Raw genomic sequence first — 24,893 nt, forward strand, 5'->3', positions numbered from 1 at the left:
CAATCATACAATAATGTAATACAATACACACAATCCAGGGTATCACAGATTATGTAGTTCTTCTAAAATTTCTGAGATTTAAACAACAGACAGAGACACAGACAGAGATCTTCATATTAATATAGCATTGATTTTTATTCAATAGGTAAAATATCTTCAGATCCATGCAATACAACATCCATAATCTTTCTAGCAATCTTTACTCCTAGTTATCATGAGAAGATCTACACCATCGTTTTTTTTACCAAACTCGCTTCAACTTGGCTTTGAAGTCCATCAGCTCATATAGGAACTAGAGTGACTGTCCTCTTGGGGCTTTTGCTGAAATTTGGGGGACCTAAAATCCCTTACAAGTAAATGAGAAGAGGTGTTTCAGCTCCACGCATGTTAGTTGACTTCAAGTAACAAGTAAATGAACTCTGATGCTATTCTATCTACTCTAGAAGATGTGATGAAATTATACATGTATTCAGGGGAACAAAGTTTTTCCCATTACATCTCCGCTGCATACGCAAACCATTTCTCCTAATAGGTTGGGTCCGGATTAAACTTCACTGACTCCCTCCAGATGAGCTCTTTGATTTGTTCTTCATTACATGTTGGATGCTCAAAATCAAAACTGAACGACCTGGCAGAGACAGGCTCATCACTCGTATCATGGAGAGATGACAAGTATGGGTGACAAAGTGCCTCTTCAACTGCAAGTGACTCAAAGTTATAAATACAAAAGAGAGAGGGGGACAAAAGATTTGAAACAATAGCCAGTTAGAGTTTCACGTAAAAATTTGAACTCTTTTCTTGTACCTGTAATCCGTTTGGTGGGATCAAAGACAAGCATTTTCTCTAGAAGATCTAAAGCCCCAGGAGACATACTAGGGAATCTAGCAGAAAGTTGTTGCTTCCGGCATTGTGGAAGCTGTCTAACATATCTTCGAGCATTATCACTTCGGAGAAATCCAAGGCTAGCATCATCAGGTGAACCTAGTAACTTCGGGAGAAAAAAGAAAAAGTTCAGAACATGTATGAGTCACATCTTACAAGAATGAATATAAAGAGAAATTTGCTTTCTAGGATGAGTTGTCCTTCATTCTCATTATAAGATTCACATAATTCAAGCATATTGTACAACCTTTTCTTTTGGCTGAAGGGATATTTTAAGGCCTTTTACTAAAGAGGAAGAATGAGAATTAAGAGAATCCCACACAGTATGCAAGATGATACGTATACACAACCCTCAAAACCAAAGTTGGGTCCAATAAGATGCTAAAGATCTATAGCAGTGGTGCCAACAGTTGGGCCCTAGATATTATAAATTTTTTAGTGTCAATAACCCACGCGTACCACAATTTAATTATTTATGTATGTCAACATTTAAAACATCATGACATTTTGAGCACCAAGGTACATTCTGTCTGCCTAGGATATAATGAGAGATATGTAGTTGCTTTATTGTTCTAGTATATAATGGTATCTGTGAGCACCCATTATATTAGATATATGGAAATCAAATCTGACTGGGCACCTCCACCTCACCAGGGTGGTTACGCCATCCAACAAAATCAAGTAGACTGAGTGTTTTTAAGGGTGAAAGGAAAGATATGTGCATGATTACAACCTTGCTTAAGCTATAATCAGAGTGAAAATTTCCATGCGCAAACAAACAGACAGACCAAAATCAGGATAACTCAAAGAAAAGGGAAGAGGGGAGGGGAGGGGTTTAGACAAAATATGTACCACATTGGCCTAGACTCTCTCTCTCTCTCTCTGTCTGTGTGTATTAATTTATCAATAACGATAGGCAATATTATAATAAATCAATTAAAATGGTAGAAAACAACTAATGATGCTTTAGCAGATATTAACTACTATAAAATCCCAAAAAACCCATACCTCCGTGATAAGCCTCAGCTGATGAACATAATCTTTCCCAGGGAACAGAGGTTCTCTAGTCATAATTTCACCAAGTATGCAACCTACGGACCATACATCAATTGCAGCAGTGTACTCTGAACAATTAAGAAGCAACTCTGGTGCTCGGTACCAACGAGTGACAACATATTCAGTCATAAAATCTGTCTCAGAAGTCGTCCTTGCCAATCCAAAGTCTCCAATTTTAAGGTCACAATTAGCATTCAGAAGCAAATTACTGGGCTTAAGATCACGGTGCAGAACATTGGCTGAGTGTACATATTTCAGTCCTCGTAACAGCTGATACAAGAAGTACTGCAAAATTTTCATGATATATCAATTCCATGCACAGTTATTCAATATTAAGCAATGTGCTGAAACCAAAGAGTTGAACTGTATTCTTAAAATGACAAAGTATAAAGCCTTGGTATCGAACCTGACAATGATCATCTGTCAGTGGTTGGTCAGAACGAATAATATGATGAAGATCAGTGTCCATCAGTTCATAAACAATGTACACATCATTGAAGGTCTCCTTCTTTGGTGGTCGTATGAGATCCTTCATGGAAATAACCTGCAGAAAAGGAAAAATCTGAAAAATAATTCCAAGTACTCCCTAGTAAAATGAGAGATTATGTAGAGCCACTACCAAACAAGCACATCAGCCTACAAACTAATCCAAGGGAAAGTAAACTGATAAAAGCATATGAATTAATTGGTCCTGACAAAATAATATAGTAATCCACCCATGAACAAAACAAACGCAATAAAAATATACTAAGAGAAATAGGAAAGAAAGGGATAAATGCTGAATCAGATTAGAGATATTATGAATTAGAACATTCAACAAATTTTCACTGTGCAAATCCAGGGGAAAAAAGCATCATGGAAATTTGAGAAAACCAGAAACATAAAATTTAAAATTTTAGGATTTATAAAGGTTACCATACTTACGTTTTCATGGTCCATGTGGCAGAGAAGCTTGATTTCTCTCAACGTCCTTTTGGCATCTATTATGTTGTCAAATGCATTACCAATCTTCTTTATGGCAACCTCCTCATGTGTTTCTGAATTCACAGCAGCACTAGAAAGGGAAAAAAATTGTTATCAACCACTCCCTCAATCAAACATCAAACTTATCAAGTAAATGAACAATAAAAACCCCTCTTTTGGAGTTTCTAAAGCATCCCCTTAGACATATACTGTAGAACACATGAAGGGTGTGAGCAGGGCATGGAAGCCACACTTAAACGAAGTTCCAACTTCCAAGACACAAGTAACACAAAAGAGAATATATCAAAATAGGATTTACTATGTATAGAATGCAAGAAGATTGACCAGTAAGTATTAATCAAACTAGCAACTATGACTGGCTAAATTGGTACCAACAAAATTCGAAAATATATCAAGGAATCGTCGCTTACTAAGCCCAAATGTATGCCTTCAACCTCGAGTAATACACAAATATTGACAAAATCACAAGTGACAACTATAAGAGAGGAGAGAACTAGACAGATTCATACATATTTTCTTTATAACAACACAAATTGGTCATAACATGCACTTGTCTTTGCTACTTTACAACAAGCAAAGTTCCTATCTATCATTGTTCAACTTCTACACCAGATTAATAGAAACATGCTCCCTTGACCATGTATTCACTCATTAGTCAACAAAACAAGAAATTTCATAAATCCCACCACACAGTGCCATAAACCTCCAAAACCCACATAAAATCAAAGCATATAAGTATTCCATAGAAACCTCAAATCAAGCCAGCCTTGACCCTTATCAACCAAAAACACAAACTTTACAACGCCAAAAGATTTAAAACCGAAAAAAAAGAGTAACCAGATTAAAAAATGGAATCAAAGTTCAATCTTTCTTACCAGACAATACCATAAGCACCTCTACCAATTGGGCGAATGGGAGGCACGTACTTTGAAGAGACCTCAAACAAGTTCCCGTACACATTGTACTGCACATATCTACCACCATGAGTGAGCACCCTTTTGATTTTATTGTCCCCTGAAGAAGCAGCACCAGAGCTTGAGTCCCTGTGGGTAGCCATGATCAAAGTGTCAAATGAAGCTACACCTCTATAACTTTCTTGTTTTTCTCCAAAAACTCACAAGTGGGCTTTGGTATTGGAGGCCTATCGGTCTAGTTTTTTTCTTTTTGAGAATGGCCTTTCGGTATAGTTGGTGGCTAAAATTTGGCTAAGCGTGAATGCAATGCATAAATGCAAAGTTTTTCTTTACTCAAGCTTTCCATCTGAAAATGGTCTGAAAATCCGTGAAGTGAAAAGGAGAGATATTTTCAAATATAATATATAGTAGTTGTTTACAAATGATCAAATAATAATAAATTTAAGGTACTAACTACTGAGCTAATATCCGTGAAAAAATTGTCACGCAACCAATAAGAGCATGCATTTTCTAAACCGCGTATTTCGATAACCTGTTGAATTTTCTCTCATTTTTTCTGATAATGATTTTTAGCTCTTGGTCAGGTCAGCTATGGCACGTTTGGCATGGCTTGAGTTGAATACATCACCTAGTCAACTAAAGCTTTCTAAAGGGTCCACCAGCGTCCATGGGAGTTTGAATGTGCATAATATAAAATATATATAATAGAAATATTAGGAAAATAAAAAATTTCACAACTTTTGTTATAACTAACCATGCATCTTTTGCAATAGCGATGGAATTTATTATGTCTTAAACATTATCTGCATAATAAATACATTTAAACTATAGTGAATGGGTTGAAGCAAAAAAAAAACAAAAACAAAAACAAACCAACAAAACAAACCTAGAGTGAAATGGGATTGTGTAGATTTTAATTTCAAACAATTATTTTGGAATAAAAAATAAAAAGCATATGTAAAAAGGAGTAGATTGGATTTTGTTATGTCCTCAATATTTATATTATTATTTTTATCTATTTTTTTTAGGAAAGAGATAATTTTGGTATAGATTAAAAAAAAAAAAAAAAAAAACTAGGGTCCGTCTTAGGCTTTGACTTATTTTTAATTTTACTATTTTAAAGCCTGAACCTTTTTGTTTTTTCTTTTTTGAGAAGGCAAACTTTATAATCTATGACAATATAAATCCTAAAAAATCACTTCCAATAACACTTTGTTGCACACTAGATTAGAGTTAGTTCAATTTATCAAAGTCTCGTCTTTTGAATAAAAAATTTGGAGTTAAATTTCGCCTTACAAAAAAACCAATTAAATTTACAAAATAATATCATGGTTGGCCTTTTTATTTATTTATTGCTAAGTAGTGGTTGGCCTTTCTTAAATACTATTTAATGAAATATTCAGTTGATTCCTTAATTTAAATAAGAGGAAGTTGTGGTGTCTGTTTCACATTTCCATTGACTATCACACGCTTTCAGACGGAACTTAAGTTAGAATAACCTTTCTTTAATCTAATTTCACAGCCTTCAGTGCCACAAGTTTTTATATATACCAATTTTTTTTTATAAAACAAATCTTATAAAAAAGAATCAGTTAAATATGAAGAAGAGGAAGGCGGTTATGGAACAATTCTAAAATTCTTGGCTATTATATACATCCAAACACAGATTTATGGATTTTCACATTCCCTTTTGACTATTATACATTCATACAGCTAGCTTTTGCAACAACCTTTTACAGTCTTGAATGCCATAATCTATAATATATTATCAGTCCCTCTCAAACTTTATCATATTTTCCAAGCCCATGAACCACCCATGATATTATAATAGAAGCAAGTAGCTAACCATGACCAATTCTCTGATTCAAGCTCCTTCTCACCACTTTATTTCTCATGAATACAGAAGTTTGTGCCACATGCCTAAGTGTTTTCTTTGATCTCTACTTTTTATAAGTGTGCCATTCTTCATTGTTGAAAATGAGTGAGTTTGAACTAACCAAGACTGTCTAGATTATTCCACAATTATTCAAAAGAAACAGTACTATATGATGTACTCCATTTTTCAACTTGATGCTTTTTGTTTACCTTTTTTTTTTCTTTTAGGCAGAGACTCAAACTAATACAATTCATGTGTAATTGCTTGGCCAGCTTCATAGATAGATACAACTCATAATAAATAGGATATTCCTAGCATCACTATACAGTGCTCTAGAAGTAAACGAGCTTTATCCATGGCTCACCCCTTTTTAGAGTTGGTGGTTGCGGTCACGAGACTTTTTTTTGGTCACTTTCTCTCACGTGTTTTGAGTCAAGCTAATTTAATGCCAGGCTTTTTTTTTTTTGATGGGCAGGTGGTATTATTTTAGTGGTATTGTATTGCTGGATGGTAACACATACTGTAGGATGGGCTTGAACGTTCCTGATGAGCTTAATATTTTAAAACCATTTCAACTTTTAGAAGACATAGGGTACATCATACCAATAGTTACTGGTTACACATAGATGCATGTGTGCTGAGCACAACAATTCTTGTGACACTCATTCGATGATTATTGTCTCCCTAGTCCCTATAGTTATTGGTGCTTTGGGTGGAATTGAGGTCAGTCTATGGCTCAAATCACTTTAACATTGATTTCTCAATAAGTAAAGGAGTTGTTAATATGATGACACCAGATAGGATAGTCATTAGTCAGACTGGTCTTTTTACTCTTTTTTATTCAAAGGAAAAAAGACACATGGTTTGATTATGAACCACCAAAAATTTACTAGGTATAAAAGATAGTCATTTTCATATCTGTATTAAGAGCCAAAAGTATTTTCACATGGCCATAAATTTTCTTAAGGTGTCAAAGTATTTATGACGTTAATAATGTCTCAACTATTAAGATAGTCCAAATAATAATGACATCTTTTGTGGTGTCTTAGGCTCTCATATATGTATTTCGCTCTTCACCTTTCTTTACACCACTTTGTGATAGATAGATATAATTTTTTTAACACATTGCTTCAAGAACATTACAGAAAAACTCTATTAAGCCGGGTTTTAATTTGTAAAGACAGACTTTTGTCGTCCTAATACTTCTCAAAAACAATTTTAATGGTCATGAGTTTGAAAAGCCTTGGTTTTAAATCTGTTTTTCCAGAGATAATTTCAGTATTTTATAAGGCAATCCAGATTGCTAAATAGCCCAAAAATTTTGTTCTATCACAGAGTTTCCAGTTTTACAATTATGTACGTGGGCTTTTTTGAGTTTGAGGTAAGCGTACATGTCTTACATAATTTGGTACCACCCAAGAATACGTAACCCATCACATCTGAAGAGAATACCACACAAGAAGGTTGTATTATCTCAATGACAATCATGAATCTGACATTGTGATTCACATACTTAGAACTTCTATTAAGTGACGTGATGAATTCACATGAACATATGCTGTGCCAAGTAAACAATACGTATGTAATGCCCAACAGTATGAAATAATATAATAAAGAAACAAATAAACAAAGTAATATTATGGCCAATAAGAAGAGTAAATTGCAGAAAAGTAATTCAATTGACTAAGCCAGAACTGAAAATTTGAGGTTTATACTCTTAAAGAGAAACTAGTAAGTTTAGTAAGCGTGCAAATAATTTTGTGATATTTTATATAAGCAGAGATGGAGCCAGGACTTTGAGTTAAAAGAAGCGATTTTGACCTCTAGCTCAGTGGCTTCTTAGCTGCTGAGTTTTTTTTTTTTTTTTTTTAATGAGTTTTTGATTTGTGCACCTGCTGGGTAAAGGCAAAATTATTTTATTTAAAATGTTTTAAAGGGCCAATTGTTTATTTGAGTAAAATTGGTTAATTGGACTAAATTTTTTTTAGCTTTGCTATTGGTGATTTTTGTTGTTGCACAAATGTTTTTGGGCTAGTATATGTTGTTTTAAGTTTTAGATCTATAAAATTTTTAATGGCCTTTAAAATGAGGAAAGTGCTAGAGTTATATTGTTGATATAGCGAGTGGTTATTGGTAAGTAAAAAAGTAATGTAAGTGATAGGTTTAGATGTGAACCAATAAGAATTTGTACCTCAACAGTATATAAAAATGTTGTAGATAAGTTTGTAACTATAATATTACTTTAAAAAGAATCAAAGATATTGTTAAAGGGGCAAAATGTAATTTTATATAACAAAATTGCTAAATTTAATGCATATATATATACTAATATTTTTTTTTTTTTGGGGGGGGGGGGGGGGGGGGGGGCATTGCCCCCCCGGTAAATTAATGCCTATGTCCCTATATGTAAGACTGTTTTAGAGAATGTTGTACATATACATTTTGAGATATTAAAAATTAGTTTAGCAATTGATCACTGTACATTTGTAATGTGAAAATCAACTAATTTGTATTGTATTCACATATTGCATACCATAAAATGAAAGTATGTTCAACTCTTTCACCATCTTCCACTCATCAATAGTGCGACAATAAGACATGGTGTGAGGAAGTGCATATGCATGTGTCTTATAGATGATTTAAAACCATTGTAGAAATGTAGAATAAGGTTTTATATTGCGCACCAAATATTTTCTCTACTTATATACCCAAAATAAAAACAATCCAACCAAATTACCCCAACATAAATCATATTTAAGCCCCTAATTTTAAAAGAAAAAAGAAAAAAAAATTACTTGTAGGGGTTTTGGCCGCTTGATGGTGGTGGGAGGCTAGTTTGACGGAGGTGGAGGCCCCTTAGATTCATCTTTCTCTCTCTCTTACAAATGTTTTGCCAGTCTCAGGTATTTTATTTTGGTAATAGTGAAACAGTACATTTTATTTAACAATCCACAACATTTTTGTGTTTCTTTATCTCTCCTTAGGGACTTATTTGATTTTTTTTTTTTTTTTGGGGCTTCTAATTAGTTATTATTATGAGTCCTTAATTATTATTATTATTATTATTGTGTTTAATACCAAACCAGTGGGTATGCTAAAAGACGTGAAGAACTGAGAAATATGTGGTATAAGCTCAGGTGATTAATGAGATAACAGTAAACATAAGTTAATGTGAACTTTTGGGTAGCAGTAAAAAAAAAAAAAAAACTTAATGAAAAGAGTTTTTTTTTTTTTTAAGCTAAATGCAAAATTAGAGCGTCACATGATAGGACCTCATGCTCTCCCGTATAAGTTATCTGATTATATATATACACAAGAAAGGCAGACCAAACTAATATTGTATCTCATGTATGAAAAAACTAATAATGTAGAGCTATGTGCTCATTGAAGCTTTATGCTTATTCCAAAATATGAAAATTCGCCCCTCTAGGCATTACCTTTTAATCTCTTTTATTGATAATGTTGCTTTTGTTTGTAATTGTATGGCTTCTAGTAGTTCAGTTCTTAAGGCATTATAGATGTACTACCTTCACTATTACGCAGCCTTTGTTGTTGTTGTGCCCATTACATTGTGGCCCATGGAAATGCAATCTCCTAGGGTTGCCTATACGACTTTTTTGAGCAAATTTTCTCGTTATTCACGAGTTGGTTTATTTAAATGGTTATATGATTTCCATTTTAAGTCCAAACTTCAAAATAGTGCTGCATATGTTATGGCAACTAATATGATATCCAGATTGTCTAGATTGGTATTGGACTAGTAAACCAAAATGGACCAAATAAGACCAAATAGACTGAATAGAATCAAAGTAGACAAAATAGACCGAATAAGACTGAATAGGACCGATGTGGACAGAATGGACTGAATATGACCAAAGTGAACAGAATGGACTGAATAGAACCAAAGTGGACTGAATATGAATAAATTAGACCGAATAAGACCAAATTGGACCGAATAATACAAATTAGACCGAATATGAGTGAAGTGAACAGAATGGACCGAATTGGACTTATTAGCACCTAAGTAGGCCAAATAAGACCTAATTGGACCAAAGTAGACCGAATAATACTGAATGGACTGAAAGGACCAAAGTGGACAAAATGAACCGAATAAGACCGAATGGACCAAATAGGATCAAATAGGACCAAAGTGGACTGAATAGGACCGAAGTGGACCAAATAGAACCGAAGTGGACTGAATAGAACTAATGTGGACCGAATAGCAACGAATAGAACCAAAGTGGACTGAAGTACACAACAAAAATATAAGAGAAACACATTTGTAGTGGTAAAATTTGGTTTAAAAATCAAATAAATAAAATAATGATGTTGTGAAGCCTTCAAAGTGAGGTAGCAAATATAGATATAGAATATATATATATATATATATATATATATATGATATTAAGTTTTATTTATTCATTCTTATTTAATCATGCAATTCATGCATCATAAATTAATATAGGACACTCATTGTTTGGCATCTTATAGTCAATCGATGTATTTGGAATCATAAAAAAGGGTGCTCATAATTGATATTGTAATTGAATTTATGGTTTGATTGCATGGGCTCTACTCATATTTGGCATGTGAAGATTGGATGATCATATTGTACTTGGTCATGGTGTGTTTCTTCTTCTATATGTCTCGCTGATGTTTCCAGCATGGGTTTCCCATGGCTTGAAAGTTGAAATTAGTCAAATTACAACTACAATGCTGTTTAATTTTTCTACAAGAGCTTGCTTCTTATATAGATATATGGGTTGAGCTTAGCCTAATTCTTTTAATCATATATTATTTATAGGAGAGTAAGTCGGCCACACATCCTTTACTGTGAAGGAATTTGCGTTGCATGCAAACATGCCTTGGAAGCAAGTCAAAGACTTGCATGCCACTCTAAGAAAAACAATTCCCAATGGGAATCTAAATACAAGTTACGAATTGGATATTAAAAGGAGTGGTTGAAATTTGATTAGTTTTTGTTAAATAAATAAGAAATTAAAAAAAATAAAAATCATGTGAAAAATTGTAAGGCTACCAAAGGTCCAAAACTTATGTGACATAATATGGAAGACTTCAAAAAAAATCAAACATCTTCAGCTATTATATATTAATATAGATATTGATGTGTTATACAATATGACTGGAAAAAGATTTAACTGTGTTGTACAACATTAGCTAATGCTTTTGATGTGGTGTATGATCAAAAACTGTGGAGGAAGCATTCATGGTCAAGTAATTGATGCTGGGCCATGATGAAATAAAATTCTTATTCATCAAAATAGAAATTGATGCTAGGAGAATTGAACTTGTTGCAGGTCACTCTCAACTTGACTTCTTCATTGATTCGTCAAGTGCATTCAATCTTTCAACAAGCGGGGGATGAGAATAACGATAAGCTGAGTACCATGGATCTGTGTTCACAACTGACAGGTTACAGTCCTGAAAGCATAGTTGCAAAAACTTTCAATTAGTAGGAAGTAACTCAATAAGAATGATCACACATTCACTAAGCTAATGAAGATCAAGTGCTTTGTGTTATTGTTGGTCATAAGATACCAATCTTTGATCATTGAGTCATCCTTTGGGCCATTATGTGCATTATTAAAGTTTAACCCACCTGAAGTTTTATAAGACCTGCTCGGAGTGCTCTTCCGTAACCTAAGTTCTTGGCAAAAGAGTCAGCCTGAGTCCACAAGAAGCCAAATAGATGGTACAAGTTAGCACCAAAATAGATATGAGAAAAAGAAAAAGATTCAAGTATCAGAAATAATTGAGATATGTAAGATGCCAGAAACTCTGCAATACAACTGTCATTTACCTTAAATTCAGATGATCTGCTTAAAAGATTCATGTAGAATTCAAGAAGGCGTTGGACAGGCATCACAATGTGCTATAAACAAGAAACAATTACATAAGATAATTAGTTCCTCAATCGACTATTGGAAATATTTCAATAATGCAATATATTTATTGCAACTAACTAAAACACCATGGCCTATATTCTGCATATGTCTATGACTTTTCAACAGACTAACTTTCCCATGTATTTTTTCCCCATCATTTTATCCTATCCAAATAAAAACGTACAAATATTTACATCACTGCATTTCTATATTCGAACCTGATAGATGTAGAACCCAATAACTACAGGCTGTGTATCAAATCCAAACATTTGAAACAAAGCATTTGACTGCCTCACGAAGAAAAATAATCCTAATTGCAGGAGTACTGGTACCTGAATGCATGTATATGAAAAACAAAATCAGATCAACCATTATATCTCTCAGCTTCATTAGTTAAAGCATCTCAATAAAATTGAGACAAGTACTAAGACAAGTAGAGAGAAATTCCATGAGCAAACCTGCATTGCCACAAATGCATAAACTGTATGATTGAGTTTCCAGTGTCCCATTTCGTGGGCAATTATTGCAGTAATTTCATCTGTGTCCCTGCACTGCAAAAATTTTGTTTGCTTAGCCACGGAACCATACCTTTAAGTTCCATTATAACCATCACACACTCAATTTTCCTGAAGCTTCTAAAACAAGTATCACAATGGCTTCCCTTGAGTCAAAGAATGACTTTAGAAATTGTTGTGACATATGACTAGTATTAATTAACATCATAGAGCTCGAGGATGATTTAAAAGTTCCCAAATTATTTCAAGCCATAGAACCCTTTTCACAGATGTCCTGGAATTGCAGTATGAAAAGTATGGAGAAGCACATTCTGTATTCTTAAACCCATTGTACCATATCCATAGAGAATTAAAGATATTCAACATTGAGAGAAACATGATAAAATTGGAAAACAAATTAACACAAAAGGGATGCTTTTCTTACTAGGGACAATTTAGAGGAAAGAAGAAGAGGATTTTATGTTCTCCAGTAGGCTATGCTCACAAACCTGCTTAAATAATGTGTCATTGAGGACGATGTTCTTCTTTTGAACTCCAAACATATATGCCTGCATACATTGATTAAAAAAAAAGACTAATATCACGTCTGCAGCATATGAATAAATGAAAGTGCAAAATGAAGATATTCACGACCCAAGACTATGGAATACACGTTTATGAGCTTATATGAAAGGATGAATTTTCTGTTGTTGTAGTGCCCTCGAGCCATATGACGTTACTATATACTCAAAATGACTAGTCAATTTAAAATTAGGCTTCTCATAATCAGTTATATAACCCAGCTCAACCTAGTAAACATCTGATGTGAGACTCACACATCCACACAACGCATACTTTTCCAATCCAATACGCATATTCCAGGGTATGACATTATGAGTTGCCATTCCAAAGTGCTTCATGTAAACAACTGTCAACATTTGTTATGGACTAGGTAACCAAATTAAATAATAATAATCATCCTGTTCAACCAGACATATCATATTATTTGGACAATTATACCATATAAAAAACACATGATATTGTGATGTTTTGTCAGTCATGTTTGGAATAAAAAGCTACAGAAGAAAGTAAGAGGAATAAGTATGGAGTTGAATTCTCACATGGCTGTGTGTTGTCCTCCCGGATCCATCCTCAACAAATATCTTTTCCAATGGAAAATTTAGGGAGGCTGCCAGATTCACAATTTTCCTTCTGAGCTCCCCATTTGGAAGCTGTTTAAGGAAAATGGTTAGGAAAAGTGTAAAAGGGAAACGATAAGCAACAATTTAGAAGGAACACTTATATTGCAATGATACATTGCAGATGTTAATGAATGTTAGTAGGAGTTTTTTTTTTTTTTTTTTTGTCACAATAGGCAGCTACAGATACTCACTGGGGTGAACTTGTTGAAAAGAGGAGCTATAAAACGAGGATACAGAGTTGTTGTTGCAACAGAACCAAGGAGTGAAAATAACCAAAAGTAGATAACCAAGTAGGAACCTCCATTCTGCAGCATGCCAAAAAAATGTGAGTAAATGCTCTATTAGAAAAATGTATTTAGTACTTAGGAGTTGCATTTATTTGAAGGAAAGTACCTGTACTATTCCTATAGCTGCAGCAACAATTGGAGCTCCAAGTAGCAAACTAGTGCATTGTCCTAGTAACCACTCCTTTAAGAATTGCCCTATTGTTTTCTGATATTTTCAGGAAAATATCTTAGGACCTTGCCCAATAAATTTGGGAAAATAATTATAATGTATGTGAAGCTTGACAATGTAATTTGAGGCTGAAACAAAAGAGAAGTATGCTTACTTCATTGGAACCATGGCGGGCTTCAATTACAAAGGTGGAGTACAGAGAAAATGGAAATTCAAAAATCTGCACGAGAAATTAAAATAAATCACCATCATCAATTTCTTAAAACAAAGGTTAGAGCTAATTGAATATGCTTATATTCTATTCTATAATCCTATACCTAATAAGAATCTGCGATTTAATTACTTAAAGCACCCTCAAAGAGAAAGTAAACAAAACATGGGCTAATTTGAAGTCTTCTTAAATTTTGTTATAGGCTTATAGCGTTATATTTCTATCAAATGTGTCAAATGCATTTTCTCGCCTAGCAAAAATGGTGATTTGTTGTCACTTCTCTCAATTATTTTATGGCATTTGGTAAGGCAAAAAACGACAGCCCAAAACCATAATGGTGACGAGGGATTTGGATCTCTCAATTTTCAGGTAAATTGGAAAGTGTTCATTTAATGGCTATGATTTAAAGTGAAGTAAATGTAGGGTATAGATTGTGCCAACTCATTTAAAATTTAACTGTGGTTCAATTTTAAGATTTATTCCACTTTAAATTTCACTTGGAAAATAGAGAGAATCCTTATCCACGAGTTAGGGACTTAAAGAGTTGTGCAACAAGCCCTCCTCGCTCATCCACTACTCCGGCCCATATCAACCCATGCAAGTTTATTATGTGTGGTGGTGCGGGTTGGCAGTTTCGACTTCAAAAATCAAAATATCAAGTCAATTCGACTTACAGGCTGAGATTTTTCTAAACCACGAGAACCGACCCCTACCTCTATGGATAAAATAAATATTGGCAATATTAGAAAAGATGAGGTATCTTTGGTGTGATAAGCTCATAGTTACATAATACATATTGTTATGGTTAAAGAATGTTGACCAAAGCGAAGCAAGATCTATTCATGTTAAGGAATGTTAAAAATATGCATCATGTGCCAACTCCACACAACCCTTCTAGTTGAAACTGCATAGATTTTCAATCGACATGCCGTTTGTAGAGATTGGTTGTAAATTTATATTTTTCCAACTCATGAATAGTGGTTTGGTTAAAAATATTGGCTTTTAACCCACCTAACCCAACCTGTGCCAGTCCTAAATTGATGACAAAAATACCCCATCCTAACCTATTTTGCTTGTCTTATCCCAAGTATATATATATAAAAAATTTAATTTTTATACATAGTTTATTATCATCCCCAAACATTAATATCTTTCATTATTCTCACTGTCAACGCTTCCTTGCCTCTCTCGTCCCTGTATCATCAATATTAGAATCACTATATTAGAGATGGCAAAATGCCTATATCTTGTCCCACACCTTGACTTGTACTGTTCCTGCCTAGATTTTTCATGCCTCAAAGCGGGTAGGGGTAAGGACGAGATACCCATGATTTGAAGTCCGGTTCATGCATTACTATCCCTAGACTATAAGGTCCATAACACTATATTTGGCCTTTTGTAAAGGAATGGAATTTACAAGCAGTAAGCAAATTTGTATCAGACCTGAGACAACAAGGTCATGGCTGCTAAGAATGAAAGGGAGTGAAGGATTTCATTCTCTGCATTTAGACCAATACACAACACCAAACTTCCTGACCTCTGCAAAAACAAAAAAAAACACAATAAAGACGTGTTTGGATACCGCTTATTTTGCTGAAACTAAAAAATTATTTTTGAAAGTTAGTTGAAATAGTACAGTAGGGTTATGAATAGTGCCAAAAAATACCGTGAGACTAATGAATAATAACAAAAATAAACTGGATAGTGAAATAATTTTAATTTATAATTCCTTCCCGAACGCGCACTAAGATTCAATCAAACTGTTTTTCCCCCCTTTCACTATAGCAGTATAGCACCCACTAATAACTTATACCTTCCACAGCCAAGGCAGTATATTATGCAGCAATATCATGCAGTCCACCAGTGTGGTTGCAAATTCATGAACAAAGTAGAGACGGCTGTGTAATGTATAAACCAGGACAAACGTGTTAAAAAACAATATTATTCCACATGTGATTCACAAAGGCTAAAACCATAGTAAGAAGAAGATGAAAGCAGAGTTGATATGCAACCTTTTATCAATACTATGAGCTCTGAACTTCCTGAACCTTTCCGGGCTTATCGCGCCTTGGGAAATCAGTGGAAGCGTTGGCAGTTTTAGTACTGCATATTGCCTCAGGTCTAGATATGTTTCAAAAAGGTACCGCAAGATCATAACGCCTATGCAAATAGGTTGTGTTAGTGAAATTGTTAGTTAAAATAATCAAATATGACTCTAAATGGTTAAGCAGTTCAGAGAGAAAGAAACAGGTTTTAAAGATAAAAAAGAAACATATATACATTGAAGAAAGAGACAGAAAATGCTCAAAAAAAAAATGGTGTTGAACACATGGTTTTAACTTTAAATCAGCTATAAGGATTCAGAAAAACGAACTACAACATATAAAATAAAGGACATGCAGACGAAATTTGAGAGTGACTTAGGAACAAGATGAAAGAAAAGGACTTTACCCACTACAGCTTCGATAACCAAGAATTCCATTGCATGCAAGTTCAGAGATGAACAATTCAATGAAGGAAGGGAATGAGATTTTCAGGCACAGGCTAAAGCAAATACTGTGAATCTTTTTATAGAGAAAAATGGTGTACAACGAAGGTTTGTGAATTTGAAAATATTGTAGGAGGGAAAAGTGAGATTTGCTATATTAAGTAAGTAAGGTTGGATATAATTTGATTAATTGTATCCTGAAAAATAAATAAACAAAAATAGTTATAAAATACAGTTCGCAGGCACCTTTTTTTTTTTTTTTTTGGCTGAATTCAGGCCATTTATGTAAAATGACTTGACTTGGGTAAAATTGACTCAGTTTTACCCACAAGGGCCTAGCCCAACTTATATGCTCTATTTCAACCTGTGATTGGCCCAATTCTCTTCACTGCTATAAACTCTTAAAAATGAATTTAGCTCTTGCTTACTTACCAAAAAGAATTTAACACTTACCAATCATTTAATTTTTCAGGAAAAAAGAAAACGAAAAATAAGTTATCATTGAAAATAAATGATATTGTTTAAAAAACTCAAGCCGTTTGAAAGGATGTTTTCAATCTAATATGGCAAATTATGAATTGAGATATTTTGACGTAATTCATACGTTACAAAACGTTAACCTTACGTTTACGCCTACCAAAATATTAGATAAACTCAAATCACCTTGATTAATTAGGTAATGTATGTGAAGAATAATGCATAATCTAGTGAAAATCTTTCTTTTTTTTTTTTTTTTTAGTTTATGAGATAAAATCTGTCCGCATTTATTTTTTGGGTAAGTAAGTTGGAAATATAAATTTTAACCAAATTTCACTAACCCGCAGTCGTGGACTGTTTACCGCTTTCTTCATTTAAAATTTGATAATTGATTTTTAAGTAAATTGAAAATATTTATTTCAATCAAATTTCACACCTATGAATTTTTTACATCTCTCTTCGTTTAGAATATGATAATTGCTATTTTAGTAAGTTTAGAAATATTTATTTCAACCAAATTTCACTAATCTGCACCCATTCCACTTTTCATTTAAATTTGATAATTGCTTTTGTGGGGGCCGGCCCAAAAATGATGGGCTATTCCAAACTCAGGCCCGTCCGAGGAGCGTACTATCCGAGGAAGAGCCTCGTATGCAGCATTACCCAATCCCAGCAGCTCCAAGGAAATCCGTCCGAGAAGTAATTCGTCCTCGGACATCACGAAGCCCAGACGAGAAACTCTGCTCAGCCATTTCAGCTCACCTTCCCCAACATATAAAACGAATTAAATTCAAAATATCTCACGGAAGGCTACCACCACATTAATTGCGCCCCAACCACCCTCTTGGCCGCATTAATGAGGAAAAGACTCCTGAACAGTACCGCCTTGGCCTCTGCAACTCACAAAGGGTCTGATGAGGGCGTCTGATGGGACAGGTGCTCGAGTGGATGCTTGGATGACTAACAGGTGTAAGGCTGGGATGAAAAGAAGAAAAATATATAATGTAGTGAAGTCCCTCAAAGAGGGGACGGGAGAATTGGAAGAGGAACAAAAGAAATAAAATCAGACTTGAGGAATCCTTCTTTGCGTTCTTATTTCCTTTCTGCAAACAGTACATTACATGCATTAGACCTGCTAGTTTCATTGAGGCCAAGCTCTTTAACCCATTCTCTACAAGTATTTATTGTGGGTTGTGCTTTGGGCCAAGGCCTGATCAACAGAAGTTGGGCCAGGAAAATCGTGCAACCACAATTGGCGCCGTCTGTGGGGAGAGCTAGGGCATCAGCTAGTGCAACAGTCCAGCATGGAAGAACTAGACCCACACCAGGAGGATCCTCACCAAGCGAACTCCCAACGAACGCAACCCGCCGAGTCCCAGAGGCAGAATAACCCAACCAACCAGGGCGGCAGGGGGAATCGTGAGGGGAGTGCGCATACCACCCGGACGAGTCAAAGTCACACAGAGATAGGAAGTCACGTGTCTCAGAGGCGAAATAGTCACCAGGCCATGCAGCGAGAGATAGATGACCTAAAAAGGAAGCTACGACGTGTACAGCGAAGACGATCTCCCTCTGACTCAGGCGAGTCTTCTAATGCGGAGGACATGAGTTACAGACGAAGGTCAAGGACCCCCCCAAGCGAGACCTTTTCTTACGTAAAGGAACCACGCCCAGTACGGAAGCATGAGATCCCATCCAGCAGAGGTTCGGGGAGCGACGCCATGAAGAAGGCATTGGATCAGGTTTCAAGATCACCCTTCACGAATAGAATCGAAGGGGCTAAGCTGCCAAGACGCTTCAACCAACCGGTGTTCGTCATCTATACCGGCAGAACGGACCCGGTAGAGCACGTGAGTCAATTCAACCAGAAAATGGCGATCTATTCGCAAAACAAAGCCCTAATGTGCAAGATCTTCCCGTCCAGCTTGGGATCGATGGCAATGAGGTGGTTCAACAGCCTGAGGACAAACTCCGTAGGCTCCTACAAGCAGCTCACTCAAGCCTTTTGCTCCCGTTTTATTACAAATACCAGAGTCCCTCGACCGCTCAGTTCGCTACTGTCCTTGTCCATGCACGAAGGAGAAACTCTGAAAGCATACTCGGATAGGTATTGGGAAGTGTATAACGATTTAGACGACAACCATGATAATGTTGCTATCAGCACGTTCAAAAGCGGCCTCCCTTCCTGGCATGGCTTGAGGAAATCCCTCACCGGAAAGCCAGTTACTGACGTCCAACAGCTAATGGACAGGATCGACAAGTACAAAAGGGTGGAGGAGGATCAGCTGAAAGGGAAGGGGAATGAGAAGGTTGTCCCCCCTAAAGCAAATGATTTCAGGACGGAACGTCACAATCCTGGTCAGCCGAGGAGAGATTTTCCGCGACAGACTGGGCAGAGCAACCCGCAGACAGTGAATGCCGTATTCAGGGAGCCGGTACAACAAGTACTGGAGAAAGTAAGGGATGAACCCTATTTCAGATGGCCGGGAAAGATGGCTGGAAACCCTGCCAATCGTAATCAGAACTTGTATTGCCAATATCATCAGGACCACGGGCATACTACTGAGGATTGCAGGAATTTGTGGAATCACCTGGATCAATTGGTCCGAGAAGGAAAGCTACTTCACCTGCTGCACCCATCGAGTGGCCATCCCGGCCAAGCGACACAAGAACCTCGAAGGGACGTGTCTTTAAGACCCCCCACCAGGACGATACATGTCATCCTCGCTGCACCTGGAAGAACTGGGCCACCCATCCCCAGGGTATTGGCCGTGGGCCACCTCCCCTCCGAGGGCAGACAAAGGGAACCCAAGAGGATAAAAAAGGGAAGCTCTTTGATACTGGGATTCTCGGATGAGGATAAGGCAGGAACAATTCAACCTCACGATGACGCCTTGGTGGTCACCTTGCGGATTGGGGGTTTCGATGTGAAAAGGGTATTAGTAGACTCTGGAAGTGCGGTGGAGATAATGTACCCCGACCTATACAAGGGGCTGAATCTGAAGCCAGAAGACTTGACAGCTTATGACTCCCCCCTCCTCAGCTTCGAGGGGAAGCTTGTAACGCCAAAGGGGCAAATCCGACTGCCCATACAGACTGGGGCGGAAGTGGTGGAGGTAAATTTCATCGTGGTCGACGCTTATTCACCCTACACCGCGATAGTCGCAAGGCCATGGATCCACAGCCTAGAGGCCGTGACCTCCACACTTCACCAGAAAGTAAAATACCCCTCCAGAGGACGAGTGGAAGAGATCCGAGGAGATCAGGCGGTGTCCAGGAAGTGTGTGGTGGCCGCCATTTTACATCGGCCCTTGGTCGAAACCTCGGCCCCAAAGAGCTTATAGCAACCAACCTCCTCGGCAAAGCAAGACGAGGGGCTGGCCGAGGAGATAAGGTGTGAAGGTTTAGATAAGGTTGCTGTCAGCAATGACCCGGAGAAGTTCTTTCAGGTCGGCTCTGAATTGCCCTCTCAGGAAAAGGAGGAACTGGTCAGATTTCTCAGAGAAAATGTCGACGTATTCGCTTGGGACGCCTACGATGCCCCTGGAGTTGATCCCAGCCTCATCTGCCACCACCTGAACGTCAACCCCTCCTCCGCTCCGAGGAAGCAACCACCCCGACGCCCTTCAAAGGAACATGCTGGTGCCGTGAGAGACGAAGTGGCCAAGTTGAAAAAAGCGGGGGCTATCAAAGAGGTCTTTTATCCTGAATGGTTGGCGAACACAGTGGTGGTGAAGAAAAAGACGGGGAAGTGGAGGGTCTGCGTGGACTTCACAGACCTGAACAAGGCGTGCCCCAAGGACCCATTTCCCCTACCTAAAATTGATCGACTGGTGGATGCAACCGTGGGACACCCTCGAATGAGCTTCCTGGACGCCTTCTAGGGCTATCATCAGATACCCCTTGCGCTAGAGGACCAAGAAAAAACGGCTTTCATGACGCCCATCGGAAATTATCATTATAAGGTGATGCCATTCGGGCTAAAGAACGCGGGCTCAACCTACCAGAGGATGATGACTCGGATGTTCGAGCCGCAACTGGGCAAGATCATTGAGGTGTATATAGACGATATGGTTGTGAAGAGTAAAAGGGTGTCCGAGCACGTGCAAGACCTTGGGACAGTCTTCGCTATCTTAAGGGAGCACCGGTTGCGGCTGAATGCCTCCAAATGTTCATTCGGGGTCGGGTCTGGGAAATTCCTAGGGTACATGGTCACCCATAGAGGAATAGAAGTAAGTCCTGACCAAATCAAAGCCATTAACAGTCTACAGACTCCTCGGAACCCGAAGGAAGTGCAGAAGCTCACTGGCATGATTGCGGCATTAAGCCGGTTCATATCACGATCGGCGGATCGATGTCGACCTTTTTACCTCCTGATAAACAAGTGGAAAGAGTTTAAGTGGTCGGAGGATTGCGTTCAGGCTTTCCAGCAGCTTAAGGACTACCTGTCCCGACCACCCATCATGTCCAGTCCGGAGGCAGACGAGGTGCTGTTTGCCTACATCGCCGTAGCTCCCCACGCTGTAAGCCTGGTATTAATACGGGATGATAATGGAGTGCAGCGACCGGTGTACTATGTGAGCAAGTCACTACATGAAGCCGAGGTGCGATACCTACCCTTAGAGAAGGCAATTTTGGCGATAGTGCATGCAACCCGAAAGCTTCCTCATTACTTTCAGGCGCACACGGTCATCGTCCTGACTCAGCTCCCACTTCGAGCCGTGCTTCGAAGTGCTGACTACACAGGAAGGATCGCCATGTGGAGTGCTCTTCTGGGGGCTTTTGATATTAAATATATGCCCAGACCTTCCGTCAAAAGACAAGTCCTCGCGGACTTGGTAGCAGAGTTTGCTGAGCCCTCTATAGAAACGCTGACCGGGAAGAAAGACCTGGGCGGAAAACTGGTTGGCGCGATTTTGGCCGGGGAAACCATGCATTGGAAGGTCTACGTGGATGGCGCGGCCAACCAGAGAGGATCAGGAGTTGGGATAGTTTTAATGTCGCCAGACGGCGCTGTCATTGAAAAGTCATTAAGACTCGGATTCTCGGCTACGAACAATGAAGCCGAATACGAAGCCTTACTTCAAGGAATGGCAATGGTTCAAAGGTTGGGTGGAAGAGTAATAGAAGCCTTCTCGGACTCCAGATTAGTGGTCGGACAAGTGATGGGAGAGCTGGAAGCTCGAGATACTAGGATGCAAGAGTATCTGGGACAAGTCAAGCGGCTACAGGAGAGCTTTGAATCCTTCAATTTAACGCACATCTCCAGGAGCGTAAACACTCATGCAGACTCGCTGGCCACTCTTGCCACGTCCTCGGCACGCAATTTGCCACGAGTAATCCTAGTCGAAGACCTAGTTAAGGCCAGTCCCATCAGCGGAAACCCGACCCAAGTCCATCAGGTAAGACAGAGCCCCAGTTGGATGGACCCCCTAAGGAATTTCCTCCAAGATGAGATCCTACCGGAAGAAAGACTAGAAGCCGAGAAGATACGTAGAAATGCTCCTCGTTTTTGGCTATCAGAGGACTGCAAACTTTATCGGCGCTCCTACTCTGGACCGTACCTGCTCTGCGTACATCCAGAGGAGTCCGAGTCTCTTCTCGAAGAGTTGCATGAGGGAATTTGTGGAAGTCACACTGGAGGAAGATCGCTGGCGCACAGGGCACTCACCCAAGGATACTGGTGGCCGAACATGCAGAGACAAGCCCAGGAATACGCTAAGAAGTGCGATCAGTGCCAAAGATTCGCCCCAAATATCCACCAACCCGGAGGGGTTCTCAACCCACTCTCCAGTCCATGGCCGTTCGCGCAATGGAGTCTTGATATTGTCGGACCTTTCCCCAAGGCTGCGGGGAACAAGCGATACATAATAGTCGGAACCGATTACTTCACTAAATGGGTGGAAGCTGAACCTTTGGCCAACATCAGGGACGTGGACGCCCAGAAATTCATCTGGAAGAACATTATCACCCGCTTCGGAACTCCGAGAACACTCATTTCCGACAATGGTCTTTAGTTTGACAGTAAGAATTTTAGGGAGTATTGCCGTGAGTTTGGGATCATTAATCGATATTCCACCCCCGCATACCCCCAAGGAAATGGGCAAGTCGAGGCCGTAAACAAGGTCATAGTGAACGGATTGAAGAAAAGATTGGATGAGTCAAAGGGGAGGTGGGTAGAAGAACTACCGCACGTCTTATGGACCTATCGGACAAAGCCGCGTCGTTCCACCGGTGAGAACCCCTTCTCAATGACTTATGGGGCTGAGGCTGTGCTCCCGATCGAGAACAATTTCCCCACATTGAGGTCTAGCTCGTTTACCCCAAGTGATAACGATGAGTTGCTAGGAAGAAGTCTGGACCTAGCCGAGGAAAGAAGGGAAAAGGCCACGATTCATATGGCCTATTATCACCAGAAGTTAAGACAAGGGTATGATGCCAACGTCAAACTGCGGCCTCTGGGTCCAGGTGATCTCGTGATGAGGAAGATTCTTGGCAGCACAAAGAACCCCTCTTGGGGCAAGTTGGGGCCCAATTGGGAGGGACCATACCGTGTCACATCCGTGGCCGGAATAGGCGCCTACTACCTAGAAGATTTGGATGAAAAAGCTGTACCTCGACCATGGAATGTAAATAACCTCAGGAGGTATTATTATTAATAAGAATGGCTTAGCGTATGTTCTCTTTCATGACTATTTGCCCCTTGCCAGTCTACATTACAATTATTTACAAGTTTTAAACAGAACCCAAGTCCTGCATGGCTCCTCGGACCACAGACTTGGGGGAAATTAACACTTAAGCCAACTATTTATAAGTTTTAAACATAACCAAAGTCCTGCATGGCTCCTCGGACCACAGACTTTTGGGGAAGTTATTACTCATGACAGCTCATAGTTTTAAACAGAACCTAAGTCCTGCATGGCTCCTCGGACCACAGACTCTAGGGGAAATTATCACTCATGACAAATCATAGTTTTAAGCAGAACCTAAGTCCTGCCTGGCTCCTCGGACCACAGACTTTTGGGAGATTATTACTTGTGATAGATTGGGAGATTGTTACTTAAAGGAAATCACTTTTAATATATGCGCACAGTCTAGCACCATCGCGACCCTCAAATGAGCAACCCAAAAACTCATTTTCATTTTGACCGTTTGCCTGTGTCTACCTCGTTGCAAAAGTTTAAAAAAAAAGAAGAACGCTATTGACATACATCCGTAGTAAGCAAAACGAACATTTTATATTAATATTCCGAGTACATCAGAAAGAGAGGTCCTTACAAAAAAGGGAAAAATAGGATAACTCTCATTTAAAAGAAAAATGAAATAAAATAAAAAAATATAATAACAAAAACTATTTACAGAGATTGAAAGCCTAAAAGGCTAGGCTTGAGCAGGAGGATCTTCTTTCTGCTCGGACTGAGGAGGAGGAACCTCAATGGTAGAGTCTGTGGCAGGATCCTTAGCCACATCAGGCACAGGGACGGCATCAGGCACCGCCAGGTCTTGCTCCGAAGCGACTTGGGCTTCATTAGGGCTAACTCGGATCTCCGGAGGATAGAAGATGCTCTCGGGCAATCTTAGTGCCGAATCCGCCGGAACTCCTGCAGCGTCAAGAGCATGAGCCCATGAAAGGTCGCAGTACTCCCTGCATACCTCAGGGATCTCCTCGGACAGCCTGGCCTCAGTCTCTTCGGCCCCGAGCTGGCGAGCAGCATTCTTCTCAGCCTCTGTGGCCTCTCGGATCAGCTGGGCCTCCTCCCTTGCCAGCCTCAGTTCATCCTCCACCTTTTGCAGAGCAGTCCTAAGATCCTACACTGCCTGCCTCTCGGTGTTAAGGTTAAGCTGAGCCGTGTACAGTTGTTTGCGCTGGTCCTCCGCCTGATCCTCGGCACTCTTCAGGCCAGCCTCTGCACTTTTACGTCGGTTCTCCGAATCCTTGAACTCAGC

At 38.6% G+C, this 24,893-nt stretch overlaps 2 protein-coding genes across 2 annotated transcripts; both read right to left on the bottom strand.

The window, feature by feature from the left end:
- Positions 1–110: 110 nt before the first annotated feature.
- On the bottom strand, positions 111–4,225 carry LOC126710008 (mitogen-activated protein kinase homolog MMK2-like). Its single transcript, XM_050410393.1, has 6 exons — positions 3,798–4,225; positions 2,863–2,992; positions 2,345–2,482; positions 1,891–2,223; positions 805–988; positions 111–698 (listed from the first exon to the last, which is right to left on the bottom strand). Exons 1-6 carry the CDS (start codon positions 3,977–3,979, stop codon positions 526–528), a joined length of 1,140 nt encoding a protein of 379 aa, XP_050266350.1. The 5' UTR covers positions 3,980–4,225; the 3' UTR covers positions 111–525.
- A 6,812-nt stretch (positions 4,226–11,037) lies between these two features.
- Positions 11,038–16,463, bottom strand: LOC126708128 (CAAX prenyl protease 1 homolog). The gene is made up of 14 exons (XM_050407944.1): positions 16,433–16,463; positions 15,994–16,141; positions 15,795–15,879; positions 15,425–15,520; positions 13,925–13,990; positions 13,708–13,806; positions 13,506–13,619; positions 13,234–13,344; positions 12,622–12,681; positions 12,077–12,169; positions 11,837–11,950; positions 11,534–11,605; positions 11,333–11,398; positions 11,038–11,154 (listed from the first exon to the last, which is right to left on the bottom strand). Exons 1-14 carry the CDS (start codon positions 16,461–16,463, stop codon positions 11,038–11,040), a joined length of 1,272 nt encoding a protein of 423 aa, XP_050263901.1.
- Between the last annotated feature and the right edge of the window lie 8,430 nt (positions 16,464–24,893).

The sequence above is a fragment of the Quercus robur genome, chromosome 12, assembly GCF_932294415.1.
Source record: "Quercus robur chromosome 12, dhQueRobu3.1, whole genome shotgun sequence".
Lineage (NCBI taxonomy): Eukaryota > Viridiplantae > Streptophyta > Magnoliopsida > Fagales > Fagaceae > Quercus > Quercus robur.